The sequence below is a fragment of the Myotis nattereri genome, assembly GCF_964212035.1.
Source record: "Myotis nattereri genome assembly, chromosome: 4".
Taxonomy (NCBI): Eukaryota; Metazoa; Chordata; class Mammalia; order Chiroptera; family Vespertilionidae; genus Myotis; species Myotis nattereri.
In genome coordinates, this window is record NC_138079.1 from 40,249,693 (window position 1) to 40,273,648 (window position 23,956).

Genomic DNA, 23,956 nt, shown 5'->3' on the forward strand with positions numbered 1-23,956 from the left:
CACCCCTACTTCCTGCTATCACTGGCCAGGGCGGCAAAGGCGCCTGATTCTCTGATCATGGCTGGGGGGCAGGGCAAAGGCGGCCCCAGGGCCGCCTTTGCCCTTCCCCCCAGCTCTTAGCTCCCCCCTGGGTTTCTGATCACTGTCAGTGGCAGGGGGCTTCTTCCTGCTTTCCCTTTCGCCTCCCTGCATTGTGCCTACATATGCAAATTAGCCGCCATCTTGTTGGCAGTTAACTGCCAATCTTAGTTGGCAGTTAATTTGCATATAGCCCTGTTTAGCCAATGAAAAAGGTATCGCCGTACGCCAATTACCATTTTTCTCTTTTATTAGTGTAGATACCTGGATACACACACACACACACACACACACACAAACACAACCTCTGCCAAACTCATGTCTACTGAATTCTGCCTACCTTTGTGAGGCCTCTTGAAAACATCCACTACTTTCTATACCTTTTATCAACCCCTTTGCAGTTACCTAATCTCTGGCTTTCCAACTCATTTTTCAATTTTCTTCAGTTTCTCTCCCTTCTCTCTCTCTTTTTAAACATTTAATCACCTTTATTTATTTATTGTTTGTTGTTTTTTTTTGTTAATCCTCACCCAAGGATATTTTTTCCATTGACTTTTAGAATGGAACAGAGAGGGAAAGACAGAGAGAAACATCGATGTGAGAGAAAACACATGGATTGGCTGCCTTCTGCAGGAGCCCTAACCAGGGCCCGGCTGGGAGGAGCCTGCAACCAAGGTACATGCCTTTGACTAGAATCAAAAGGAAGAGCAGGCTGATGCTCTATCCACTGAGCAAACCGGCCAGGGCTCTCTCCCTTCTCTTAGGTCCTGCACCCGAGCATCTGTGTGCACACATACCAAACAGGTGGGGTAGTTCTGGGGTCAAATCTAGTTTTGTTATGAGGGCTTAATTTTTTTTTTCACTCCTAGACTATGCGACACTTCCAGTGTGCCTGCCGGAGTCGTCCCACAGGTGTGAGTGGTTTGGTTTGGTTGTAATCCATTAGGCACGCCATGGGATTCCGGGCAGAGGTCCTGGTTGCCCTTCAGTATTCCACTTTCCTTGCATAGTATTAGAACTTTAGCTAGGCACATGGTGGCCAAAGTAGATGACTGTGTCTCACCAATTCGTTATTGTACAAACTACCAAGGAAGTGATAATACCCAAGACGAGGAGCCCAGTAAGGTACAGCCGCATTGAAATGGGACACCAAGGCTTACACCCAACGAGAAGAACTTGAGAGTGTCCCTCTATTCCAAAGAAAGTCCTGGAAGCCCATGCAGAAATGGGTTAGTGCTGAAGTTCCGATCCAAATCGTGCGAAGAATTGCTGGAGAACGAGCGGGTTTCCTCCGAATGTTTTCTTCAGGGAAAACCGAACCATGTCACGTGCGCGCCACACCTGCGCGACCTCACACCTGTGCAGCCGGCGGGCTGCCCACAGAACCCGGACCCGGACCCGGACTCGGACTCGGGCGGACCTCACACCTGTGGAGCCGGCCGGCGCCCACAGAACCCGGACCTGGACCCGGACTCGGACTCGGGCGGACCTCACACCTGTGCAGCCGGCCGGCGCCCACAGAACCCGGACCCGGACCCGGACTCGGACTCGGGCGGACCTCACACCTGTGGAGCCGGCCGGCGCCCACAGAACCCGGACCTGGACCCGGACTCGGACTCGGGCGGACCTCACACCTGTGGAGCCGGCCGGCGCCCACAGAACCCGGACTCGGACCCAGACTCGGGCGGACCGGCCTGCCCTTCCCCCCGCGCCCTGAGGCCGGCGGACAAGCAGCCCGGGGGGCGCACCCCGCGTCGCGGGGCCGGGCGGGGCTGCTGCTCGCCGCGGCCGCCACCGTGAAGGCGGCTCGGGAAGCCGTGAGGGCCGCGTCCCGGAGCCCGAAGCGGGAGGAGCGTCCAGAGGAGGCGGCGGCGGGACGCGAGCTCCGTGAGTCCCGGGCCAGGTCTGCGAATGTGGCGGGGCTGGGGGGCATGCGGTGCGGTGCGGGCTGGGGAGCCCTCCCTCCCCCGCCACCCCCCCCCCTCCCGCGGACCCCAGCCTCAGCCCTGCGCTCCCTGCACGTGGGCTCAACCTCGGCATCCACCCAGCCCCGTTCGGTTCACGTTTCCCAGGCTGGGCCTTACTGTGAGTGGAAGGAACTGTTCTTCCCACATAAGGAAGAGGATTTTTGTAGAAATGATTAAGCCCTTTTACAAATAAGGGTTTTACGTGCTGTTACCTCAGAGCCTGACTCATGCGCTGATTTATTGTGTGACTAAGTAAGTTGGTTTTCCGTACTAAGTTTTTAAAGCAGGGAACGGATCAGCTGTGCCTGGGAATCCATTTGTATTATAAACTGAGACGCGTTGAAAGGAAGGTGAGGTTAAGAGACAGTTTGGGGGGGTTGCACTGGAGGGATTATAGCATCTGTGTATTTTGAGGTGAATGATTAAATGATTCAGACAAGACAGGAGAGAATGTCTGGGAAACTGATATGTGAAGTGATGGATGAGAAGGGGTGGGATTCAGAGCCCAAGTGAGATGTGAGAAGTAGAGTAGTTTTTGAGGATGAGCAGGTCAAGGGTAAGATGATTAGGGCAGGGAGCAGGGAACTGAGACTAGGTGCTTCACGGATGTTGGCTTACAGGGTGGTAACAAGAGGAGGGGGGGAAGGAGAGAGGGATCAGGTGATGGAAAGAATGAAGACATTCCCTGGTCTTTGATTGGACTTGGTGGCATTATAAAGAGTCTTTGGTAGATGCTAGGGAAGCTACTCAGCAATACACCTACAAAACCTCTCTTAGGGTCCTTTCTTTTTGGAGATGGTTTATTTCACATTTTTCCAATTCTGACTTTATCCTCCAGTGTTGGGATTGTCCCCTGTGAGCTCTCTCCTCCCCTACATACCAATCTATATATATAAAAGCCTAAGCAACGGCAGACCGTTTGACTCTTCGACCGGTAGCTATGATGTGCACTGACCACCAGGGGGCAGACGCTCAATGCACAGGCTTGGAAACATGGAACAGACTGATGAAGCTCAAAGGGGGAGGGGGAGGGCGGGAAGAGATTAACCAAAGATCTTATATGCATACTAGAGGCCTGGTGCACAAATTCATGCACTGGTGGGGTCCCTCGGCCTGGCCTGTGGGGATTGGGCCGAAACTGGCAGTCTGACATCCCCTGAGGAGTTCCAGATTGTGAGAGGGCGCAGGCCAGGCCGAGGGACCCCACCGGTGCACGGACTCTAGTTGGTTAATAAAATTATACAGGTTTCAGGTATACAATTTTACAATGTATCTGTATATTGTATTGTGTGTTTATAATCCCAAGTCAAGTCTCCTTCCATCACCATTTATCGCCCCTTTACTTTCTACCTCCTCCACTTCCCCTTTTCCTTTGGCAATCACCATGCTATTGCCTGTGTCCATGAGTTTTTCTTTGCTTAATCCCTTCACCCTTCTCACCCAGTCTCCATTCCCCTAACCTCTGATGGCTGTCAGTCTGTTCTCTGTATTCAGGAGTCTGTCTCCACTTTGTGAATTTATTTTGTTAATTAGATTCCACATATAAGATTCCACATATAAGTGAAATCATATGGTATTTGTCTTTCTCTGACTGGCTTATTTTACTTAGCATAACACTCTCCAGGTCCATCCATGCTGTCACAAAAGGCAAAATTTCTTTTTTTTTTAATGGCCCAGTAATATTCCATTGTGTAAATGTACCACAGCTTTTTTTTTTTTTTTTTTTTTTAAAAAAATATTTTTTATTGATTTTTTACAGAGAGGAAGGGAGAGAGAGAGAGAGAGAGAGAGAGAGAGAGAGAGAGAGAGTCAGAAACATCGATGAGAGAGAAACATCGATCAGCTGCCTCCTGCACATCTCCTACTGGGGATGTGCCTGCAACCCAGGTACATGCCCTTGACCGGAATCGAACCTGGGACCTTTCAATCCGCAGGCCGACGCTCTATCCACTGAGCCAAACCGGTTTCGGCCACAGCTTTTTTTCATCCAGTCATCTACTGATGGACACTTGGGCCACTTACATATCTTGGCTATTGTAAATAACGCTGCAGTGAACATAGGGTTGCATATCTTTTGAATTAGGGTTTTGGAATGTGCTACATTTTAAAGTTTTGTTTTGGCAGCCTGGCATCTGCACGGGGTTCTGCAGACAACAATTTTATCTCTGTACGGAGCATTTGGGCTTCCCCCTATCTAATCTTGTATAAGCATTTTACAAACAACGTCCCTTGGGAAGTCCTTGGCCACCGTCCAGCCTCCTAGAGCCAGATACTACATTGCTGACTTCAGGGTGGTCCTCGGGAACCGTTATTTGTTGGGACCAGGATATTTTTAAGCGTGCGAAAACACTTGTAGAGCGAGGAGAAAGCAGCATGTTAGCACTGCAGCTTTATAAAACACTGAAGCAAAGTTCCTTTGTTCAGAATGGCAGAATGAGAAAGGCTCAAGGCTGTTGTTCCAAGTTTTCAGAGTTAAAAGGTTTACCAAATGAGGTTTGCTTTTTCTTCATCCTCTTTGAATCCCCCCAGTCATGCTTGCTTGCTTGCTTTCAGTATTGCCAAATGAGAGAAGCCTCCAGAGTGCTGCTAAAAGAGATAATTTGGATCTTATGGAGAAGCTGTTTGAAAAGAAGGTTAACATTAATGCTGTGAACAACGTGAGTGGAATTCACTAACGTGACAGTGACTACTCTTAGGGTGGCTTGGGTTTACACAGGTCAACTGAAATATAATAAAAATAAAAATGATTGTGCTGGATAAAATAAGGGAGATCTCTGTTGTTGGTAATTCCAGAGTGTTTATGCTAAAGGTGAAATCAGCACTGGAATAGGCTCTGGGAGTTCCAATTTATCTTAAAGAGGGGAAGTGCACGTGGTCTTCATGCACATCTGTGCAAAGTCTGTGGGTGGGCAGTAAAGCCAACTGTCAAGGCTATGGGCCTGGGCTTGGTCCTCGATGGTAGCCTGTGGATGACTTTGGCCTCACACATTCTGGGAAGGCAGAACTTTTTTTGCTGCATCTCTGAGTTGTTTTCTCCCCAGTTATGTCCTGTGTGTTCGGTTCTTCCACATTTAAAATCTAAAGGCAGCGTGGGTTTTCATTCTACTGCTTTTGAAATATAGTACATGTTGGGCAATGGAGCCCTTTCTGAAACCTGGCTCTTAGTTGTTCTTCGAGTGGTTGGGTTTGGGGGAGAAGCCCACTGCCAGAATAGAAATTTCCTACTGCTTGGTTTTGTGGGGATTCCCTGAGAGCCCCTCAAAGTAGGGTTTGTTAAAGTGAACTGGTTGGGGACTGTGTCAATTGCTTAGGACAATTTGTGGAGTGGTGCAGGTTAGGGATGTAGGAGGTAAATTTAATGTTAAATGAAACAGAAGTTCCAAGGCATTCAGAGGGTTCTAGCAAATGTTCCCATGGCAATATGATTTTGTAAAATATAAAGAAGTGAGAAATTTTAACTACCATCGGTTAAGTTTTCTGATTCTGGCGTCAAATGGGGCTCCCTAAAGAGTGTAAACTTCAGGTTCCACAAAACCTGGATCTGCTCCAGGCAGTGAGGTCATAGAAACTGAAGTCTTGCATCATATGCAGGGGAAGGATGTTGAGCAGTTATTCATGTGTGTATGTGAGGAGATATGTGTTTATGTATATATTATGTACATGTGTGGGTGTCTGATGTGTTATGGGTGTATATATATTCATTGTCTATATACCTCTTAGAAGAGCAAAAGTTTGCAGCATAACAATTTTAGTAACAAAAAAAAAAAAAAAGAAAAAGGAAAGGAATTAAGGAAAAAAGGAGAGGAAAAAAAAAGCAAGGATCTTTGAAACTGTTGTTTAGGTTAATTGAATATGTAAAGCAGTAAGAATTTTTTACTGTAATCATTTTTCCAAGTAGCAGGAAATAGATTCTTCAATATAATTTTATAACCATTTCAGTTTTTTTACATATAACTTCCTGATATTTTAAACCATATTTTTATATTAAAGTATTTGGAGAAATACTCCTGGTGAATTGTATTATTCCTTATAATGACATCTCTATTAGGCCTGTTTATGGTAAATTGTTGACATGGTTACTTGTAATGTTCCTTAAAAATCTGAGATGATAGAGATGAAAAACTGTAGGTGGTTTTATTGAATTATCTTGGATGTTGTTTTGACTTGCATTTTTATTCACAAATAAAGTTAAGGGGCTGTATAAGCCCAAATTTGACATACTTCAGCATAGCTCTAGATTTCGGGTAATGTCAAGATAAGTAATGTTTTGTCTAACTTAGTTTATCACCAGTTTAGCTACCAAGGAAATCAGATGTTTAATTTAAACAGTTCTCATATTTTTGCAATAAATTTTTTTATATGAAACAAAGGATAGTAAATCAATGCCCAGGCACCTTCTTTGGAAGCAAAAACAGTGTCTAGAATATGGGAAATCTGAGACAAGTTTTATTTGCAAGCAAAGCATCCGTTGTTTGAAACACATTGAGCTGTCTCTGGACATCTCAGGCGCACCATGGTGGCTTTCCTTCGAAGCAAAAGATATTTATAGCTTTTTTGTTTTTATTCTCACCCGAGGATATTTTTCCCGTTGATTTTTATAGAGAGTGAGAAGGAGAGAGGGAGACAGAGAAAAACACCAATATGAGAGAGACACATCGATTGGTTGCCTCCGGAATGCCCCCCAGAGCCTCCAACAGAGATTCATGTCCTTGACCAGAATCGAACCCATAATCCTTTGGTCTATAGGCCAACACTCTATCCACTGAGCCAAGCCAGCTAGGACCACAGCTTGCTTTCTCTGTGCCTATTTCTTTCTCCTCTCTTCCCCATTCCCTCCCTTTCAGAAGAATTTGTTTGCTTCAGGAAATTTATAGTCCAAAAAATCACAGAAGAAAGAACACATATGTATATATTGAAAATCTAGGAAAATTTTTGTTATACATTATCAATATATTCTAGCCAGGAAACATTTACCATTTTTAATGATTGCATATGGGGAAAATACAACTTCTACTCTAATTTGAAATTCATTCTATTGTTACAAGCAATGATAAGTTATGCAATGAATTTCAGCATGGGGCATATCCTCCAGTGGACTGCCGAATTCTCTGGTATTTCTGATAATAGATGAAGGCAAGAGTATGCTAGATACAATTCTCACTACTTTCAAAGACAGAAACGAGTAGATAAATAATAAAAGTACAAGCCCCTGATAGAAAATTATGGTCATTCTAGAAACAGGAATCTTAAAAAGGCTAAATAAAAATCGGATTACTGAAAATACAGTTATGTTTCCTCAGATGAACCGCACAGCCCTGCATTTTGCAGTGGGGGCAAATCATTTATCTGCGGTGGATTTCTTGCTTAATCGCAAGGCCAGGGTGGATGTTGCTGATAAGGTAAGCTCATCTTCCTTTGGTAGAATGAATTGGAGCAGAATGAATGTGTGGGGAAATCTGGTCACTTCAGTTATCTTTTCTTCACATATGCACAAAATGTTTCCATTGGCAGTATTCATTTTGGAAAGGTCTCTTTGAGAATATATGTATTATGTGCTCTGTATTTGGCAACTAAATTGCTTATCCATTGCCTTTAGGACTTAGGCTTTTATTTATTTTCCCATATTCACATTATGGCTAGTAGCATGCATTTGTAAAAATAAAATGGTTGCTCAGAGTATAATTTGGGACATGGGCGATAGAAGCTAACTGGCCTCAGGGACATTAAATATTGACTTTGCCCTGTGAACTCTGATAAAGAAATAAGGGTTGTGCTTGCTTCGGCAGCACATATACTAAAATTGGAATGATACAGAGAAGATTAGCATGGCCCCTGCGCAAAGATGACACGCAAATTCGTGAAGCGTTCCATATAAAAAAAAAAGAAGGCTTAATAAACATATAGGATGTACTAGGTATCAGTCTTAGGATTTGAATATTTAGTTCCTCAAACTTGTAGGAAAAGTAATACTATAATAATCAATTTACAGATGTGGAGTCTGAGAAAGATTAAATAGCTTGCCCCCCAAAATTACATCTAAGAAGGAGTGGAGGCAGGATTTGGACCTTGCTTAACTGATTCCAGAGACCATACCATTACCCATAAATCAGCCAATGTGTCTGCTCAGATATGAAAACCATTGTGAGGATTTTCCAGCCACTTTTCCCAACTTTATCTAGTACTTTACTGTGGTACAAGGAGCCCATTTGGGCTGGAGAAATCCAACATCATGTTTATCATCTCCAGTTGCAAAAAGAGATGATAGCCTTGGTTTTTAGTTAATCCAGTGGACCATGGTTTTGAAGTTAAACTGTTCAGAAGATTCCCACAGAGCTAGTCTATTTTCTCTCTGAAATGACTCTTTGGAGGGTAAGGCTCAGCGTTGCTCTACCTTCATGTCTTACAGAACTTGGGTTTAGTATGTTCTTAGTAAGTCTTTGGAAGGTAAATGAACTAGGTCCGTTCAAACCAATTGATCATCTTGTTGGTTTTGTTGGCAATCATAGACGTGGTCTAGACAGATAATGATGAGAATTTCTCCTTGTTCACCAGTAGGGTACATCCCTCTCTATTTTATTGCTCTGGTTTTGTTGGGCAAGTGGATTGATCAGTAACAGAAGCAGAATGAAGAACGATACAGAGGGACACCAGAAGCACTCCAACATTGTGAGTGTAATAAGTTGTGTTATGGTAATGGTACTTAAGGAACATGTATTTTAGGTCTGGAAATTGTTGTTTATTTTTTAGTGTTAGTTAGCCTGCAAAAGATACTTTGGTCATAGACCTGATTACGAAGAATCTATTCTTCTTTTGACATTGAAATCCTGGTACAATAACTTTTTTATTTTATTTTAATTCTTTTTTAATTGATTTTTTAGAGAGGGGAAGAGAGACAGAGACAGAGAGAATGAGAGAGAGAGAGGAGAGAGAGAAAAACACGGATTTGTTGTTCCACTTATTTATGCATTCATTATAATTCATTCTTGTATGTTCCCTGACCGGGTATTAAACCCACAACCTGGGACAATGCTGAACCAACTGAGCTCCCTGGCCAGGGCCTTTACTTTAATTCTTTTTTTTTTTTTTATTAGATAAGGTATTACAAATGTGTCCTCATCCGCCCCATTAACCCCCAACTCCTGCCCCCCCCCCCCCCCCCGCGACCTGCACACTCATGCTCCCATCCCCCTGTTGTCCATGTCCATTGGTTTGGCTTATATACATGTATACAGGTCCTTCGGTTGATCTCTTTAATTCTTATATTAATAGACTATACAATTAAGTTTGGGTGTGTGTGTGCGTTTTTGGCATACAGTGCTATGAATTTTAACACATGTTCATAGATTCATGTAGCCACCACTCCAATCAAAATACTAAACGTTTGCATCATGCTGCTCTTTGTACTCAACCACCCCCAACCCTGGCAACCACTTATCTCTTCTCCATCTCTATAGTTTGCCTTTTTGAGAATGCCATGTAAATGATATTGTATAGTATATATAACCTTTGACACTGGCTTCTTTCACTCAGCAAAATGGCTCTGTTGTATGTATCAATAATTCCGCCCTTTTATTGCTGAATAGTATTCCACTGTATAGCTGTAACACCATTTGTTTATCCGTTCACCAGTTGAAGGACATTAGAGTTGTTTCCAGTTTTTTACCATTCCTTGATTTATTTATTTTATTTTACATTATTTTATTTTATTGTTGACAGTATTACAGATGTCTCCCATTTTCTCCCTTTTTGTCCCCCTCCACCCAACCCTTCCCCACCCCAGGTTTTCCCCATGCTATTGTCTGTGTCCATGGGTTATGCATATATGTTCTTTGGTTAATCTCTTCCTGACCCTTCCCCCACAACCTCCCACCCCACTGAAGTCTGTTATTCTGTGTTTCTGGGGGAAAGGGGAGGTTGTTTGTGTTAGAAAATATTTTATTAATTTTAGAGAGGGAGAGAGATAGAAATATCAATGATGAGAGAGAATCATTCCTGTCCCACACTGGGGATCAAGCCCACAACCTGAGCATGTGCCCTGACCGGGAATCAAACCATGACCTCCTGGTTCATAGGTCAGTGCTCTACCACTGAGCCACACTGACCGGATGTCCATTTTTTAATTGTTACAAATAAACCTTCTAAAAACATCAATGCATAGGCATTTATATAAGCACTAGAGGCCCAGTGCATGAAGTTTGTGCACTCAGGGGCAGGGGTGTTCCTCAGCCTGACCTGTGCCCTCTAATAGTCCAGGACCCCTTGGGGGATGTCTGGGAGCCCTCGCTCCTTACCGCCTGCCTGCTTGCTGCTCCTTACCACTTGGCTCGCTGCTCCTTAGCACTGCTGGAGGCAGGAGAGGCTCCCGCCACTGCCGCTGCACTAGCCAGCCGTGAGCCCGGTTTCTGGCTGAGCAGTGCTCAGCATTGAGCATCTGCCCCCTGGTGGTCAGTGCGCATCATAGCGACCAGTTATTCTGCTGTTTGGTTGATTTGCATATTAGCCTTTTATTATATAGGATAAGTTTTCATTTCTCAGGTGTAAATACCTAGGAGTGAGATTACTGGGTCATATAGTAAGTGATGTACAAGAAGCTTCCAGACAGTTTTCTAGAGTGGCTGTTCCATTTTCATTCCCACGAGCCATATAGCAGAGTTCCAATTGTTTCACATCTTCATCAGAACTTGGTATTGTCATTGCTTAATTTTTGCCATTCTAATAGGTTTGTATTGGCTTCTCATTGTGGTTTTAATTTGCATTTCTTTAATGGGAGGTTGTGTCTTTTCTTGTGTTATTTACCCTTCACATATCTTCTTTGGTGATATATCTATTCAAATCTTTTGAATATCTTTTTAGAAATTGGTTGTTTTCTTATTGTTGATTTTGAGAGTTATTTATGTATTATAGATACAAATATTTAGTCAGACAGGTGATTTGTAAATATTTTCTCATTTTCTGTAGCTTTTTCATGTTTTTTCAGACCAAAGTTTTAAATTTTGATAAGGTGCAGTTTACTTATATATTTTTATATAGTTTTAAAAATTGACTTTAGAGAGAGAGGGAGAGGGAGAGAGAGATAGAAACATCAGCTGCCTCCTGCATGCCCCCTACTTGGGTATCAAACCAGTGACCTCTTGGTGCATGGGGCGACACTCAACCAACTGAGCCACAGCAGCAGGGATACTTATCCTATATAATAAAAGCCTAATATGCAAATTAACCAAAGGGTGGAACGGCCAGTTGCTATGACGCGCACTGACCACCAAGGGGCAGATGCTCAATGCAGAACAGTGATGGCGAACCTTTTGAGCTCTGCGTGTCAGCATTTTGAAAAACCCTAAGTTAACTCTGGTGTCGTGTCACATATAGAAATTTTTTGATATTTGCAACCATATTAAAACAAAGACTTATATTTTTGATATTTATTTTATATATTTAAATGCCATTTAACAAAGAAAAATCAACCAAAAAAATGAGTTCGCGTGTCACCTCTGACACGCGTGTCATAGGTTCACCATCACTGATGCAGGAGCTGCCCCCAGCCTGCAGGCCCTAGGCTGGCCAAGGCGGGTGCCAGTGGGGGCACCCCTCCCAATTGCCCCGCCAGTCACCCTGCAGAGGGAGGTGACAGGTGGCAGTGGGGGGTGGGGCCAGTGAGTGGGCGGTGCCAGGCTGGCCAAGGTGGATGCCAGCAGGGGACCCTCCCCGTTTCCCCCCCGCCCCCCCATTGCCCAGCTGGTCGCCCTGTAGAGGGAGGCGAATGGTGGTGGCGGTGGGGCGGGGCCCTTGAGTGGGTGGTGCCAGGCTGGTGGGGGGGGCAGCGGGGGCCCTTGATCGCCCCACCAGTCGCCCCACAGATTGGCCCTGATCACTGGCCAGGCCTAAGGACCCTACCTGTGCACGAATTTCTGGATCTGTTTCACCTGTACAACATTCAGGGGCCAGTCTGAGACTTGGGCAGTTGTCTAGCTGTTCTCCAAGCTTTTGTCAAGCTGTTTAGGTTCAGGTCCATGTACAGGTCAGGGGTGAGGCCAGGAATACATACATAACTTTATGGGATTGCTTTCTTGAGCTTCACTTCTCCAAGACCATCTCCCCCTATTTTCCAGCTTCAGGGCCCCTCTCCCCTTTTTCCTGGTCCTCTGACTAGAGAGCTAAGGGTGTGGTCTCCCAGCTTCACTATGTATTCTCACAGTTGGGTCTGCCTCCAGGACTAAGAGAAGAAAAGAAGTAACATGAATTCCCCCTCCCAGTCCTGCCCCCTCTCTGACCACAATTTCTCTGGTCAGAGAGAAGGATTCCCATGGTCAGAGATTTAGGTGCTTGCCCAATCACTGCTGCTACCCCTCCTACCACAGGGTTACAGCTTTGGGAGTGAGGCTTGCCTAGAGCAGGGCCAGAAGAGAGAAAAGAAACAGGATTTCCTTTCCCTTTTCTGTCCTATAGGGTCCCCCTTCCGCTCCTTAGACCAGAGAGGGCTTCTCTTGGAGCTTTTTCTGTCCCCGCCCAGGGTGTAGTTCTGTGATTTGCACTTCCATGAGTCTAAGTGGGAAGGTATGAAAGTAAAAAAAAAAAAATCAAAAAAAAAATCAGCAAACCCTAATTGTTTATAGTTTGGGTTCTGGTTTTCTTCCCCAATCTACCTGTTACCATTTACTTTTCAGATTTCTCAAATAGCTTCTCCATGCATTCTGTCCAGAGATTCTAGTCACATTTGGTGAGAAAGACAGGGTCCTGGTTCCCCATCTTAACCAGGACCGAAAACCCACATCTTTAATCCTATACAATAAAAGCCTAATATGCTAAGTGTCTGGTCATCTGGTTGGTTATTCAACCAATCAAGGTGTAATATGCTAATGGTGTGCTAAGGCCACTCAACTGCTCGCTATGATGTGCACTGACCACCATGGGGCAGATGCTCCAACCAGTAGGTTAGCTTGCTGCGAGGGTCCGGCCGATCCCCGGCTGGCCAACCTCTCGCATCCCTCCCTGGATCTGATCATGCACCAGTGGGTCCCTCGGCCTGGCCTGCGCCCTCTCGCAATCTGGGCTGAGGGACTCCTCCCACTACCACCACCCAGTACATGAATTTCATGTACCGGGCCTCTAGTGTGCTATAAAAGCAAATAGAATTGTACAATAAATACCTATGTGTTCATTGCTTAGGTGGAATAGCATTTTTCTTTTAAACACAGTGTTTCTAATATATTAAATATACTACTGGTTTATGTCAGAGTATAAGTCAATTATTCACAAAATATTTTACCAACTTATTCTATTTGAGGCTTTTCCCATTTGGAAGCTTCTTGTAATTTGCTTTATGAGACTGAAGTGCTGTCAGGTAAAAGGTATAGTAATTTATGATGTGTCATTATACTCTGCTTTGACAGGTTCACTAAGTTAAATATTCCTATAACTAATGTAATTACAGTGGCATTAGTATATAACTAATAAGATGATTTTTATAATTCAAGCAATGCCAGGTTTGGTCAAACCTGGCAGCTTCTTTATTCAGTTGAGAATCCCTGACTTTGACTTGGCAAATCTGTTTTGTAAGTTCTAACACCTATTTGCAGAGTCAATAATTGAAGCTCTTCACCATCAGTATTTACTCGGTGCTTGTTGTGGGTAAGTCTCAATGCCAACTTCTGGGGATTCAACTAGATACAAGTTCTTGTTACTCAAAGTGTGGTCCTGGACCAGAAGCACTGGTATCACCTGGGAGCTTCTTAGAAATGCAGACTCCCAGGCCCACCCTTCACCTTTTGAGTTAGAATCTGTGACTTAGCAGGATCCCCAGGTGATTGTGTCTGGAAGGACTGGCATGAGATACAGTCCCTGCTTTGAGGGGCCTGTAACCTCCCAGGGGAGCAAGGACCAGGACTGTCACAGATGTGTACTGTTTGAGGCACTGCATGACAAGGATCAAATGCATAGCCCACATGCTGAGGACTCCAGGTTCAACGTGGGTAGCATTCCAGAGTCTTGGGAAGAGGCAGAATAGGTAAAAGGAAGCTCTTCTTCCAGATGTGAGCAAAGGATCCCGGGTGGAGGGCACATGATGTTCAGAGAATGATGGCCATCATCTGCTCTCAGAGCTTCTTTTTCTGGGAAACTTTTCAAGAGCAAATGTTCCCAGGGGACGTTGTTGACCTCCTCACCTATGACCAGACTGGTGATGAGGACAGGCTGTTAGTGGCGGTGGGCATTTCATACTGTACAGAGCATCGTGTACTGACAGTGATGGTAATCCATGACACATGCTCATAAACTGCCTCAGGCATATCAGTTTGATAGTACAAGACTTAGTTTTATGACGGTTCTCCTGGGGGGGGATTAACATCTGTGAGCGGTGATTCTTTGCCTCTGAGGAACAATGGTTCCACCCCGAATTTATGGCTTCTGAGACTCAAGTTGTTTGTAGCTTGAATTCTTGGCTTTTGGATTTTATGGTCAGTGTTTGAAATCTTTAAGTGTTGGTGGATTGGAAATTAGGAGTGACCTTTTAGGGAAATTTTGAGCTCCTATCAAAATGTGATTTATACTCTATCCCAAATATTTCTGACCTCTTTTTTTGACCATATGTGAAACTGGACTTAGTGCTATTGAATATAAAGCATTAATTGTAAATTAATGGGAGGAACTGTGTTTAGGGCACATTTCTTGGAGAACCTCAACTAATTATTGTACATGTTGTTGTTCTTTGAGGAAAAGAGTACAGAAATTGGTAAACATTTTCTTTATACTGGAATTATAAATATTTAAATAGACTATGTAGGCCTAACTGCATAATACACATCAGCAACAATGTAATATTTTTTATCCAAATGTTTTAAATTTATAGTTTGTTGAATACACAGATGTGGAACCTGCAGATATGAAGGACCAACGGTATATACATATACACATATGAGTTTTTCTGGTCATTGCTTGTTTTATAAAAATGGGATTATGTTATATTTTATCTGCATCTTATTTTTTACATTTTTACAGCTACCTCATGGAAAGCACTCCAAGTCAATTGTTGTAGCTCTAATTCACGATTTTTAATGGCTGCATGATGTGTTCCCTAATTTGTTCAACATTCCTATATTGATAGACATTTGCTTCGCTCCCAATTTTAAGGGTTAAAATTAATATCCTTGTTGATATAACATTAGGTCTTAAAACTTATTTTCATGGGATAGATTCCCAGGAGTGGGATTGCTGGTTGTATTTAAAATTTTAATAGAGATTGACAGATTGCTTAAACATAATGGCTTCATTTTCCGCTGATACCTTTCTTGGTACACTTTTCAATTGGTTTAATTGTCTTTTTCTTGTTGATTTGCAAGAGTACTTATATATTAGAGAAAGTAACTATTTATCTTTATTAAGAAACATTTAGCGAATCAAACCTTTGTTATGGACTTTGTTTATCAACAGTCTTTTATAACTTCTGGATTAAGATATTGTGCATTGCAGTCTAGATTTTCTCCTAAGGTATTTACTGTTTGTGTGCTTTTGTGTGTTTGTGATAAGATATAGGACTTAATTTTATTTTCTTCCAGATAGAGAGCCACTTGTGCCCTGCACCATTTATTTGTTTTCCCCATAGAAACGAAATATCATCTTTGCTGTATATGAAAGTCTCTCCCTGTTTCTTACTTTTCAACAGTTGACTGTTAACTTGGCTTTTGGTGACTTCACATGCGTTCTTTTCTTCTCTCGGGAAAGCATGGCTTGACAGTAATTCACCTTGCAGCCTGGTCTGGAGGCCTTGAGATCATGCTCATGCTGGTTAGAGCTGGAGCAGACCAGAGAGCCACGAATCGGGTCGGTATGTGGGTCACTCCTGGACATAAGCTCTCACCTCACAGTGCAGGAAGGGGAGGTCTTGAGATCACTATGTGATTACCTCCTCTAACCTGGCTGTTCTCAGGATGGAATGGCTGCCCTTCACTTCACAGCTCAGAGCAATAATGTGCACATTGTGTAGTACCTCACTCAAGATCTGCACCTGAAGGACCTGGACCAGCCTGATGAGGTACACTTGCTGTGGTAGGACAGGTCTCCCATACACCCCTATCAACTTCCCCTTTCTTTCTGCCCCTGCTGGAATGCCAGTGCAGCCAGCACAAACCTACAGCCAGCTCTTCCATCGCCCTGGCAGAACCATGGAGCAGAAGGGAAGTGCGGGTGTTGGCCATGGCCCTGGCTCTGGTAGTAAGGAAGCCACCAGATCCCTTCTTCCCTCTCTACTCCCTCATCCTGGCAGGGGTGTGGGCAGCATCCACAACTGTTTGGTATTCACAATGAGTAACCACACTTTACCCTATGATGCCTGGCCTTTTAGGAATGTACTTGACCCAAGGCTCTACAGTGCCGGAAGCCAATTCCAGCATGTCATAATTGCAAGAGTTTCATCAAAAGGTTGATGAACTTGGGGACTCAACAAGGGCTGAGTCACATGTGTTGTCACCTGTTGAGAATGGCTGAGGGCATTTCCCCAAACCTGAAAAGGGATGATTGCTTAGCTGCCAGACAGCTCAGGGCATCTTAATCTACATGTTATTGCCTCCTACTGGCCAAACACCTGAACAGCCGTAGGCAAATTCTTCCAATCTGACAATGGGTTCTGTACCTAACCCTACCCTTTGAAGTGTATATCTACACCTCACCTTAGGACAAATTGTGTTAATAAAAAGCAAAGGGTCCTGAGAAGAGGAGATCTTAGTTTCTTTAGCTAAGCTCCTCTGACTCCCAAATGCCTTTCAAAATTATGCTTCGTCTCTGGACTCTTTAAGTTACACACAGCCCTTCTCCAGATTGCTGGACCCTTCTAGATGCTGGAACAAGAACCCTGGCACTACAGTAATGAGCCATGGAATATAATGCAATTTTATCATATTTGTCCATGTTTCTTTTGTTTTCATAAGGAGATATAATAACAGCTTTTGAGTAGTTATTAGTGTGCTAGGTACAGAGGAAAGCTACTTACATTCATTATTTCAGTGAGAGACTAGAGCCTGGCACACATGGATGTTAAACAAATCATTGCTGAATGAATGAATTATCCTATTCATCTGCACAATAATTTTATAATGAAGAAAATAGTGTGCTCATTGTTAAAGGTAAGGAAGTTGAGGCTCAGAGAGGCTAAGTACTTGATCTGAAGTCCCAAAATGAGAAAGTGAAAGAGCCAGATTGTGTGTTCAGGTCTGGCTGACTCCACTTACCGTGCAGTACTGTGTCCCTTTTCAGATGACAGTGGCCATTGCCCACGTGCTAGGGATTGTCTTTTCTCTGCAGTATCTCTTAGGTGTTATTTTCATAGGATAGAATTCTCTGTGAGGTTGGCTTTTGCGGGGGGGGGGGGTGCATTTTTATTTTGAATGAAACCACCTTTTCACTGTACCTCCAGAACATTATTTTCCATAAAAGCCTCTAAAAGTTAGTCAGCAATATTTACTTCATTTTACTTCTTTTAAAAAAACTCTTACATTTTTTCCTGACCTCAGTCTAAAAACAACAATAACAAAAGCTATTTCTTCAAATAAAGTCTATAAATTTCTTTTACTTCCTCTGAGTATGACTAAGCAACTATACATTTATAGCTTGGAGGTAGAGAGGCTTGGGCTATGGTCTGGGCATATATTATCTATGTGGCTCTAAGCAAGTTCTCCAACTGCTGAAAGCCTCAGTATCTCCATTTGTACAATGGGAATAATAAAATCTACTTCATGGTAGCACCAAGGGAATGATTGGAGGGAGATTGACCTCTATATAATTTTTTTTTCAGCAACACCCCCATTTCTTGATGTAGACAACTGGCATTTTGTCAATTTTTTATGTAAAAATGGCTATGCTGATGAGCTTCATGGTGAGCCATTCCATCACCCCTTTCCAATCAGACATTACCCCTAAAACATTTTTATGTAGCAAATATTGGAGCAGCCACTATTGGAATGCTTAAGTGAGTTAATGACTAAAGCACTTAACAAAAAGCACTTGACACATGGTAAGTGTTCACTAAATGGTAGCTATATAACAATTATTATAGGATAAAGTCCACTATCTGATTTCCTCAAACCGATAATTACAGTCAGATAGCATCTAGTGTCAGGGAAAAGTTGGATCATTCTGGTTTGATGGATGCTGAGTAGGGGTGCAGCCTCTGAATGAATTCTATTCAGTTCAGTTAGCAGGTATTTGTTGAGGGCCTGTCATATATAAGACACACGACTGTCTTCCCTTTTTGTGGACTCTGGGTGCTTTCATGGGAGACAGCAATGTGTGGGGAGGACCAGGTGGGCTGAAAGGGCTCAAAGATCAAAGCACATTTGTGGAGACCCTCCCCTATTTCAAGAGCTTCTTCTGGCCAGCAACCTTTGTGAATGTGGAGCAGTCTTTTCTATCAAACTAGAGGCCCGGTGCACGACATTCGTGCATGGGGTTGGGGGGTTCCTCAGCCCGGCCTTTCACAGTCCAGGAGCCCTCGGGGGGATGTCTGACTGGCCTAAGCTGCAGTAGAACATCCTTAGTGCTGAGCTCTGCTCAGCTGGGTTTGTGGCTGAGCGGAGCTCCCGCTGTGGGAGCACACTGATCACCAGGGGGCAGCTCCTGCATTGAGCGTCTGCCCCCTGGTGGTCAGTGCGCGTCATAGTGACTTGTCATTCTGCTGTTCGGTCAATTTGCATATTATCCTTTTATTACATAGGTTGTGTTTCATTTCTTCAGCTGGTCTGAGTTTGTCCTGTTCCACCCTTCTTCCTCCTCCTCTGACTATCTGTTGGGTAAAAGGCTGAGGAGCCTCGGCAACGGGCTGTGCAAGCTACATGTCCAGCTGAGAGATCTTCAAAGAAAGATGGCTCTAGAGATATATGAGGAATGAACAAATAATGAGCACACTTGGTCATCTAGGGAGAGAAGAATCTCTGAGTCCACTTTTAGTACTGTAAGAAACTTGGATTGATCAATTCCAAAGACAAAGTCTACTCTTTTTCTAAGATCTGTAGGTGGGGTGAAGGATGCTGGCAAAAGCTAGTGGGAGCACAGGGTCTATGAATTTATCACTAGGTTTTCTGTCAGTGTTTGCTTGAAAGTATTGTGGAGCTCGTGAACACATTTGATAGAAAAGACTGCTCTACCTTCACGGTCAGCCCTCTGGCATAGTGTCTTATCAACAGAAAGTGATTAAGAGCCTGCTTATCTGCCCAGCCTTAGTCAAGTCCTTTCTTTAGCATGGAGGGAACTCCAGATGCTAGCAAGGAAAGCTCTACTGTGCAGAGGTCTTATTAATAAAATGGATTTGTCTGGGATTCCCGTGGAAATGGATGGTCAGGTTGGACTTTGGGTGCCCGTTAATGACTGTTTATTAACATTTTTGCTGAATTTGGTAACTTGTCAAATATGATGACCCTGACAGTAAACTTAAAAATGAAAAATAGAGATTAATCAAAGAACATATATGTATATATGCATAACCCATGGACACAGACAATGGCATGGGGAAGACCTGGGTAGGTTGGGGGTTGGGTGGAGGGGGGGAAAAAGGGAGAAAATTGGAGACATCTGTAATACTGTTAACCATAAAATAAAATTTAAAAAAAGAAAAATAATTTCTAATCAACAATTGCAACTCTTAAGACTTACATGCAAAAAATTTAAATGCACTAAATTAAAACGTGTTAGGTTAAATATACATTAAGTTAATACAGGAAAAAAGGAGCAGGCATTCTGGGCCCTCCTTATTTTTGTTAGTAGGGAAGGGAATCAGTAACCTGCGCTGGGAAGGCATTGTGATTTGTCTGGGCCCCGAAGTCTGGGGCTCTGACACCAGGCTCTACTTTTCTCCTGGTGGAAAAATCTCCCTGCTCCCTTGCCTTCAAAGTGAGAGGTAGTCCTATGAGATGTAGTTGATAGAGGCCTATCCAGTTAAAAAGGGTCAGGTGGCTAAAAATGAAATGACATAATCAGAAACTATATTTAAAAACATTTATTTAAAAATTCCTGTTGTTATTTTGCCTACATGTACTAGGATGGTAGAAAAGATTTATATTGCATTTTACCGTTTCTTTAGGCTACGTTTGGTTTTTTCTATTTACTAGATGGGATGCTGCTGCCCGATTCATGAACTGTTGAATAAAGCCATTTAGATCTTTAACTTAATATACATATACTTTATGATATTTCTGATGTTCATAAGGTACAGATTACTTTGTATAAATTGGCTTTCACTTGTTGTTGTTGGTCACATTTTTAAAGGGCATTCAAAGTTTAAAGGAACAACTGTTTTGTTGGCGAGGAAAGATGTTTCATTTGTGATAACCTCCCATTTCCTGCCAGGCTATTCTTTGTGGGTGGGTCCTCTTATCACTTTGTTTCAATATGCAGAAATGCAAGACTTATGGCAAAAGTAAAAGAATAAGGCCATTTGAAGTTGAACAGAGCCTCTGAGATACTCCTAGCAGTGTCTGTCCCCAATTTACTAAATATGTATTAGTTAGAATTCTTTCTGTTATGAGTTGGGGGAGAAGGGGGAGGGGAGCAGCTTAATCTAGATTAAGAAATAAGGTAATTTATTAACTCCTAAATTTGAGGGTATATCTGGCTAGCTTCAGGCATGGCTGGATCCATCTCCTGGCTTTCTCTGTGTTGGCATTATTGATAGGTATACTCTCCACAAGGTGGGAAAGACAGCTGCTAGCAACCTCCAGTTTATACTCTTATGGACATTCTTAAGTATTTTATTTATTCACTTATTTACTTTTATATATGTTTTTATTGGTTTGAGAGAGAGAGGAAGCGAGAGGGAGAGAGAGAGAAACATTGATGTGAGAGAGTAACACCAATCAGTTGCCTCTCATATGTACCCCGACCATGGATGGAACCCATAAACTGGGTGTGTGCCCTGATCGGGAATTGACCAGCAACCTTTTGGTGCCTGGGATGATAGTCAACCAACTGAGCCACACTGGCCAGGGCTGAACAATGCCTTCTTTCTTGATTCCATTTCATATAGACCAGCGGGTCGCGACCCCTTTGGCGGTTGAACGACCCTTTCACAGGAGTCGCCTAAGACCATCCTGCATATTAGATATTTACATTATGATTCATAACAGTAGCAACATTACAGTTATGAAGTAGCAACGAAAATAATTTTATGGTTGGGTCACAACATGAGGAACTATATTTAAAGGGCCAGAAGGTTGAGAACCACTGTTCTAGGAGCATTTAAGCCAGGCTTTTAGCCAAGGACCCTGGCCAACAGGGGAGCATCCATTTGTTTATGTGTGTGTGTGCACTCTTTTCTGACCATCTGGCGAGATGATCAGGATTAATGGATTTAACTTAATTAAAGACGATCCCAGGAACTTGGTTCTTTTGGATGAAAGTTAGGACGGATGTTTTAGAAACTCAAAATGAACATCAATCACCTCGGGGGGATTGTAGGTGTGCTGTGCCTTCAGGAATCACTATAGAGATGGAGTCCTGAGGTCACAGGGTTTAAGTTAAAGTCTTAGTCGTGCTTGCTCTGCTCTGTTTTAATGCTTGGCCACTGGAATGTGTGTACTTGGGTTTCATCCACCTTTTGGCTATTTTTGAGTCAGGGCCCATTGGGGAGAACTCGTAACATCCAGCAAACTGTAATTACAGGTTATGATAGGCTTCCTTGCACAAAGTAGAGTGTCTGTGATATTGCTAGCCTTTTGGACAAGGCCCATAACATCCATACCGTCGCCGGCTGCCTCTGTTTCTTGGGAGAAGCTGCTGCCAGAGCAGCTGGAGTGGCCTGTGTGAATATGCTCTAGACTAGAGCAATTGCCTCCAAACATGATTGGTAGCAAACCCATGTCGGGAAACACAGTTTGTGCGTGTGCCGGCCACATATATATTTTTAGTTAACACATTACAAAACATATGCCTGAAATAGACATTTTAAAAAATTGAGATAAGAATCAAGATAAACAGCAGTTCTCATATTTCCCCGACACTGAAATGATTCCCTTGTATACCTCTCGTGTGTTTTCTTGCCAGTTTTCTTTGAATTCCCATGCATGTATACATTGTAGTGGATGCCCCAAATTCATTTAGTTTATTATTTAGTTAGTTTATTTCAGTTTTCCTTTATTATATGCTATCATGAACCTCTTGGTGCGTAACCCTTAGTTTGAATTCCTCACTATTTCCTTTGGGTGTATTCTTAGAGGTAGGATTGTTGGATCAAAGATATGAACGTTTATTAGGCTCTTAATATGTTAAAGATGTGAATTCTTTCCTTCACATTTTGTGCAAATGTTTTTCCACTGGGGTTTGCCTTTTGGCATCTCTTTTCCTGGGAAAATGAGAAGGTAGGTTATGAGGAGAAATTGTGTTGTAACAGATGGCTGTCCCAGGCACTCAGGTGAGGCAGCAGGGACACAGTTTTTCCATCTGGTTGGAATGGGAACTTATTTCGATGCTCTTGCACCCCCATTACCATGATTGTTCATATCGAAAGAGCTACAAGTAGAACCTCTGAGCTGTCCTGATGCAGTTCTTAAGGATGTTTTTCTTAACATCCAACAGGGGAAATGGTTTTAGGAAAGAATCTGCACGTGGAGGGGAAACTGTCCAAGTAGTTGTTATATGAGACCAGTTTCTTTTCTCTCTCTGTTTTGGCCTAAACTAAACTCACTCTGTCCTGTTAGGTTTGTCATAAGTTTCAAGAAACTTAATTATTACGGAAATAGCATGTTACTCTTAAAAAAATGACATACAACATTTTAAGTCATTTTTAAAGGTTAAAGCTGCACTTGGTACACATGTGCTTCTATTTTTGTGTTTCACTGCATCATAAGTCCTTGTTTCTGTGATTATCTTTCTAAAAAGCTGTTACCGTCTGATGGGTAGGGTCTGTGTCATATTTGTCTTTTCCATCCCAGTGCCTAGCAGTGCCTAGCAGTGATAGATAGTAGGTGTCTATTAAATGTTTTCTGGATAAATTAACAAAGGTTAAGGTTATGAGTGATGGAGGGAAACAGTTTGAAAGGAGGCAGCATAACAGAGTAAAGAATGCAGGTTTGGGAGCCAAACAGCTGGACTGCATCGTAGTTTTGCCACTTTCCAACTGAGGCTCAGTTTCTTTATCTGTAAAATGAAGATAATATTAATTCTGATCTCATGGGGTTGTTGTGGAACTTAACTGTGCCAAAGCATAGTCTTGGCAAAATATGTTGGCACAGAGATGCTTAATAAATGCTATCCATTATCAAGAGTAATGCACAAATGCTATCCATTAGTAAGAGTAAAGCACACTGTTTCTCAAGCAGCTTCATTCCATGACAAGAGGTAATTAATTTTTACATTTTTCCTTTTGTTAGAATGGAGAAACACCCTTCTTCCTAGCTGTTGGAGGAGGTCATGAAGAATGCAGCAAAGTGCTGGTGGCAGCAGGAAGTGCTATCAACATTCCAAATAAAGTATGTGTTCCACTCACGCAGTGGGAGGGGCACTCAGGATGCTCTCTGGGTAAGCTGGTCCTGTGTTGGTCCCCTCCCTGGGCTTCTGTAGCGTTAATATTTATAATTGGGTTTGTCTGGGGTAAACAGTATGGATTTACCTCTGAATCCCCTAGTTAATGTCTCCTCAAGAGCAATGCCGTTCTCCCTAGTTATTTTTTCATTTTTTCATTTAAAAAAAGTTTTAGAGAGAGGAAGGGAAGGAGGGAGAGGGAAAAGGAGGGGGGAGAGAGAGAGAGAGAGAGAGAGAGAGAGAGAGAGAGAGAGAGTAACATCAGTGTAAAAGAGAAACATTGATTGGTTGTTTCCCTTATGTGCCCTGACTGGGGGTTGAACCCAAAACCCAGGCATGCACCCTGACTGGGAATTAAACCTGCCACCTTTTTGGTGTACGGGAGGACATTCCAACCAACTGAGCCACACAGGCCAGGG

At 43.0% G+C, this 23,956-nt stretch overlaps 1 protein-coding gene across 1 annotated transcript in view; it reads left to right on the plus strand.

Annotated features, from left to right (window-relative positions):
• Nucleotides 1-1,110: 1,110 nt before the first annotated feature.
• The window catches only part of ANKDD1B (ankyrin repeat and death domain containing 1B), a gene marked incomplete at both ends in the record, with an annotated part of 44,124 nt that continues 21,278 nt past the window's right edge, over nt 1,111-23,956 (plus strand). The window contains 9 exon segments of the mRNA XM_081090249.1: nt 1,111-1,198; nt 1,280-1,723; nt 1,813-1,965; nt 4,599-4,702; nt 7,346-7,444; nt 15,759-15,857; nt 15,964-16,017; nt 16,021-16,068; nt 23,387-23,485. Of these exon segments, the coding sequence (XP_080946375.1) occupies nt 1,111-1,198; nt 1,280-1,723; nt 1,813-1,965; nt 4,599-4,702; nt 7,346-7,444; nt 15,759-15,857; nt 15,964-16,017; nt 16,021-16,068; nt 23,387-23,485 (1,188 nt within the window).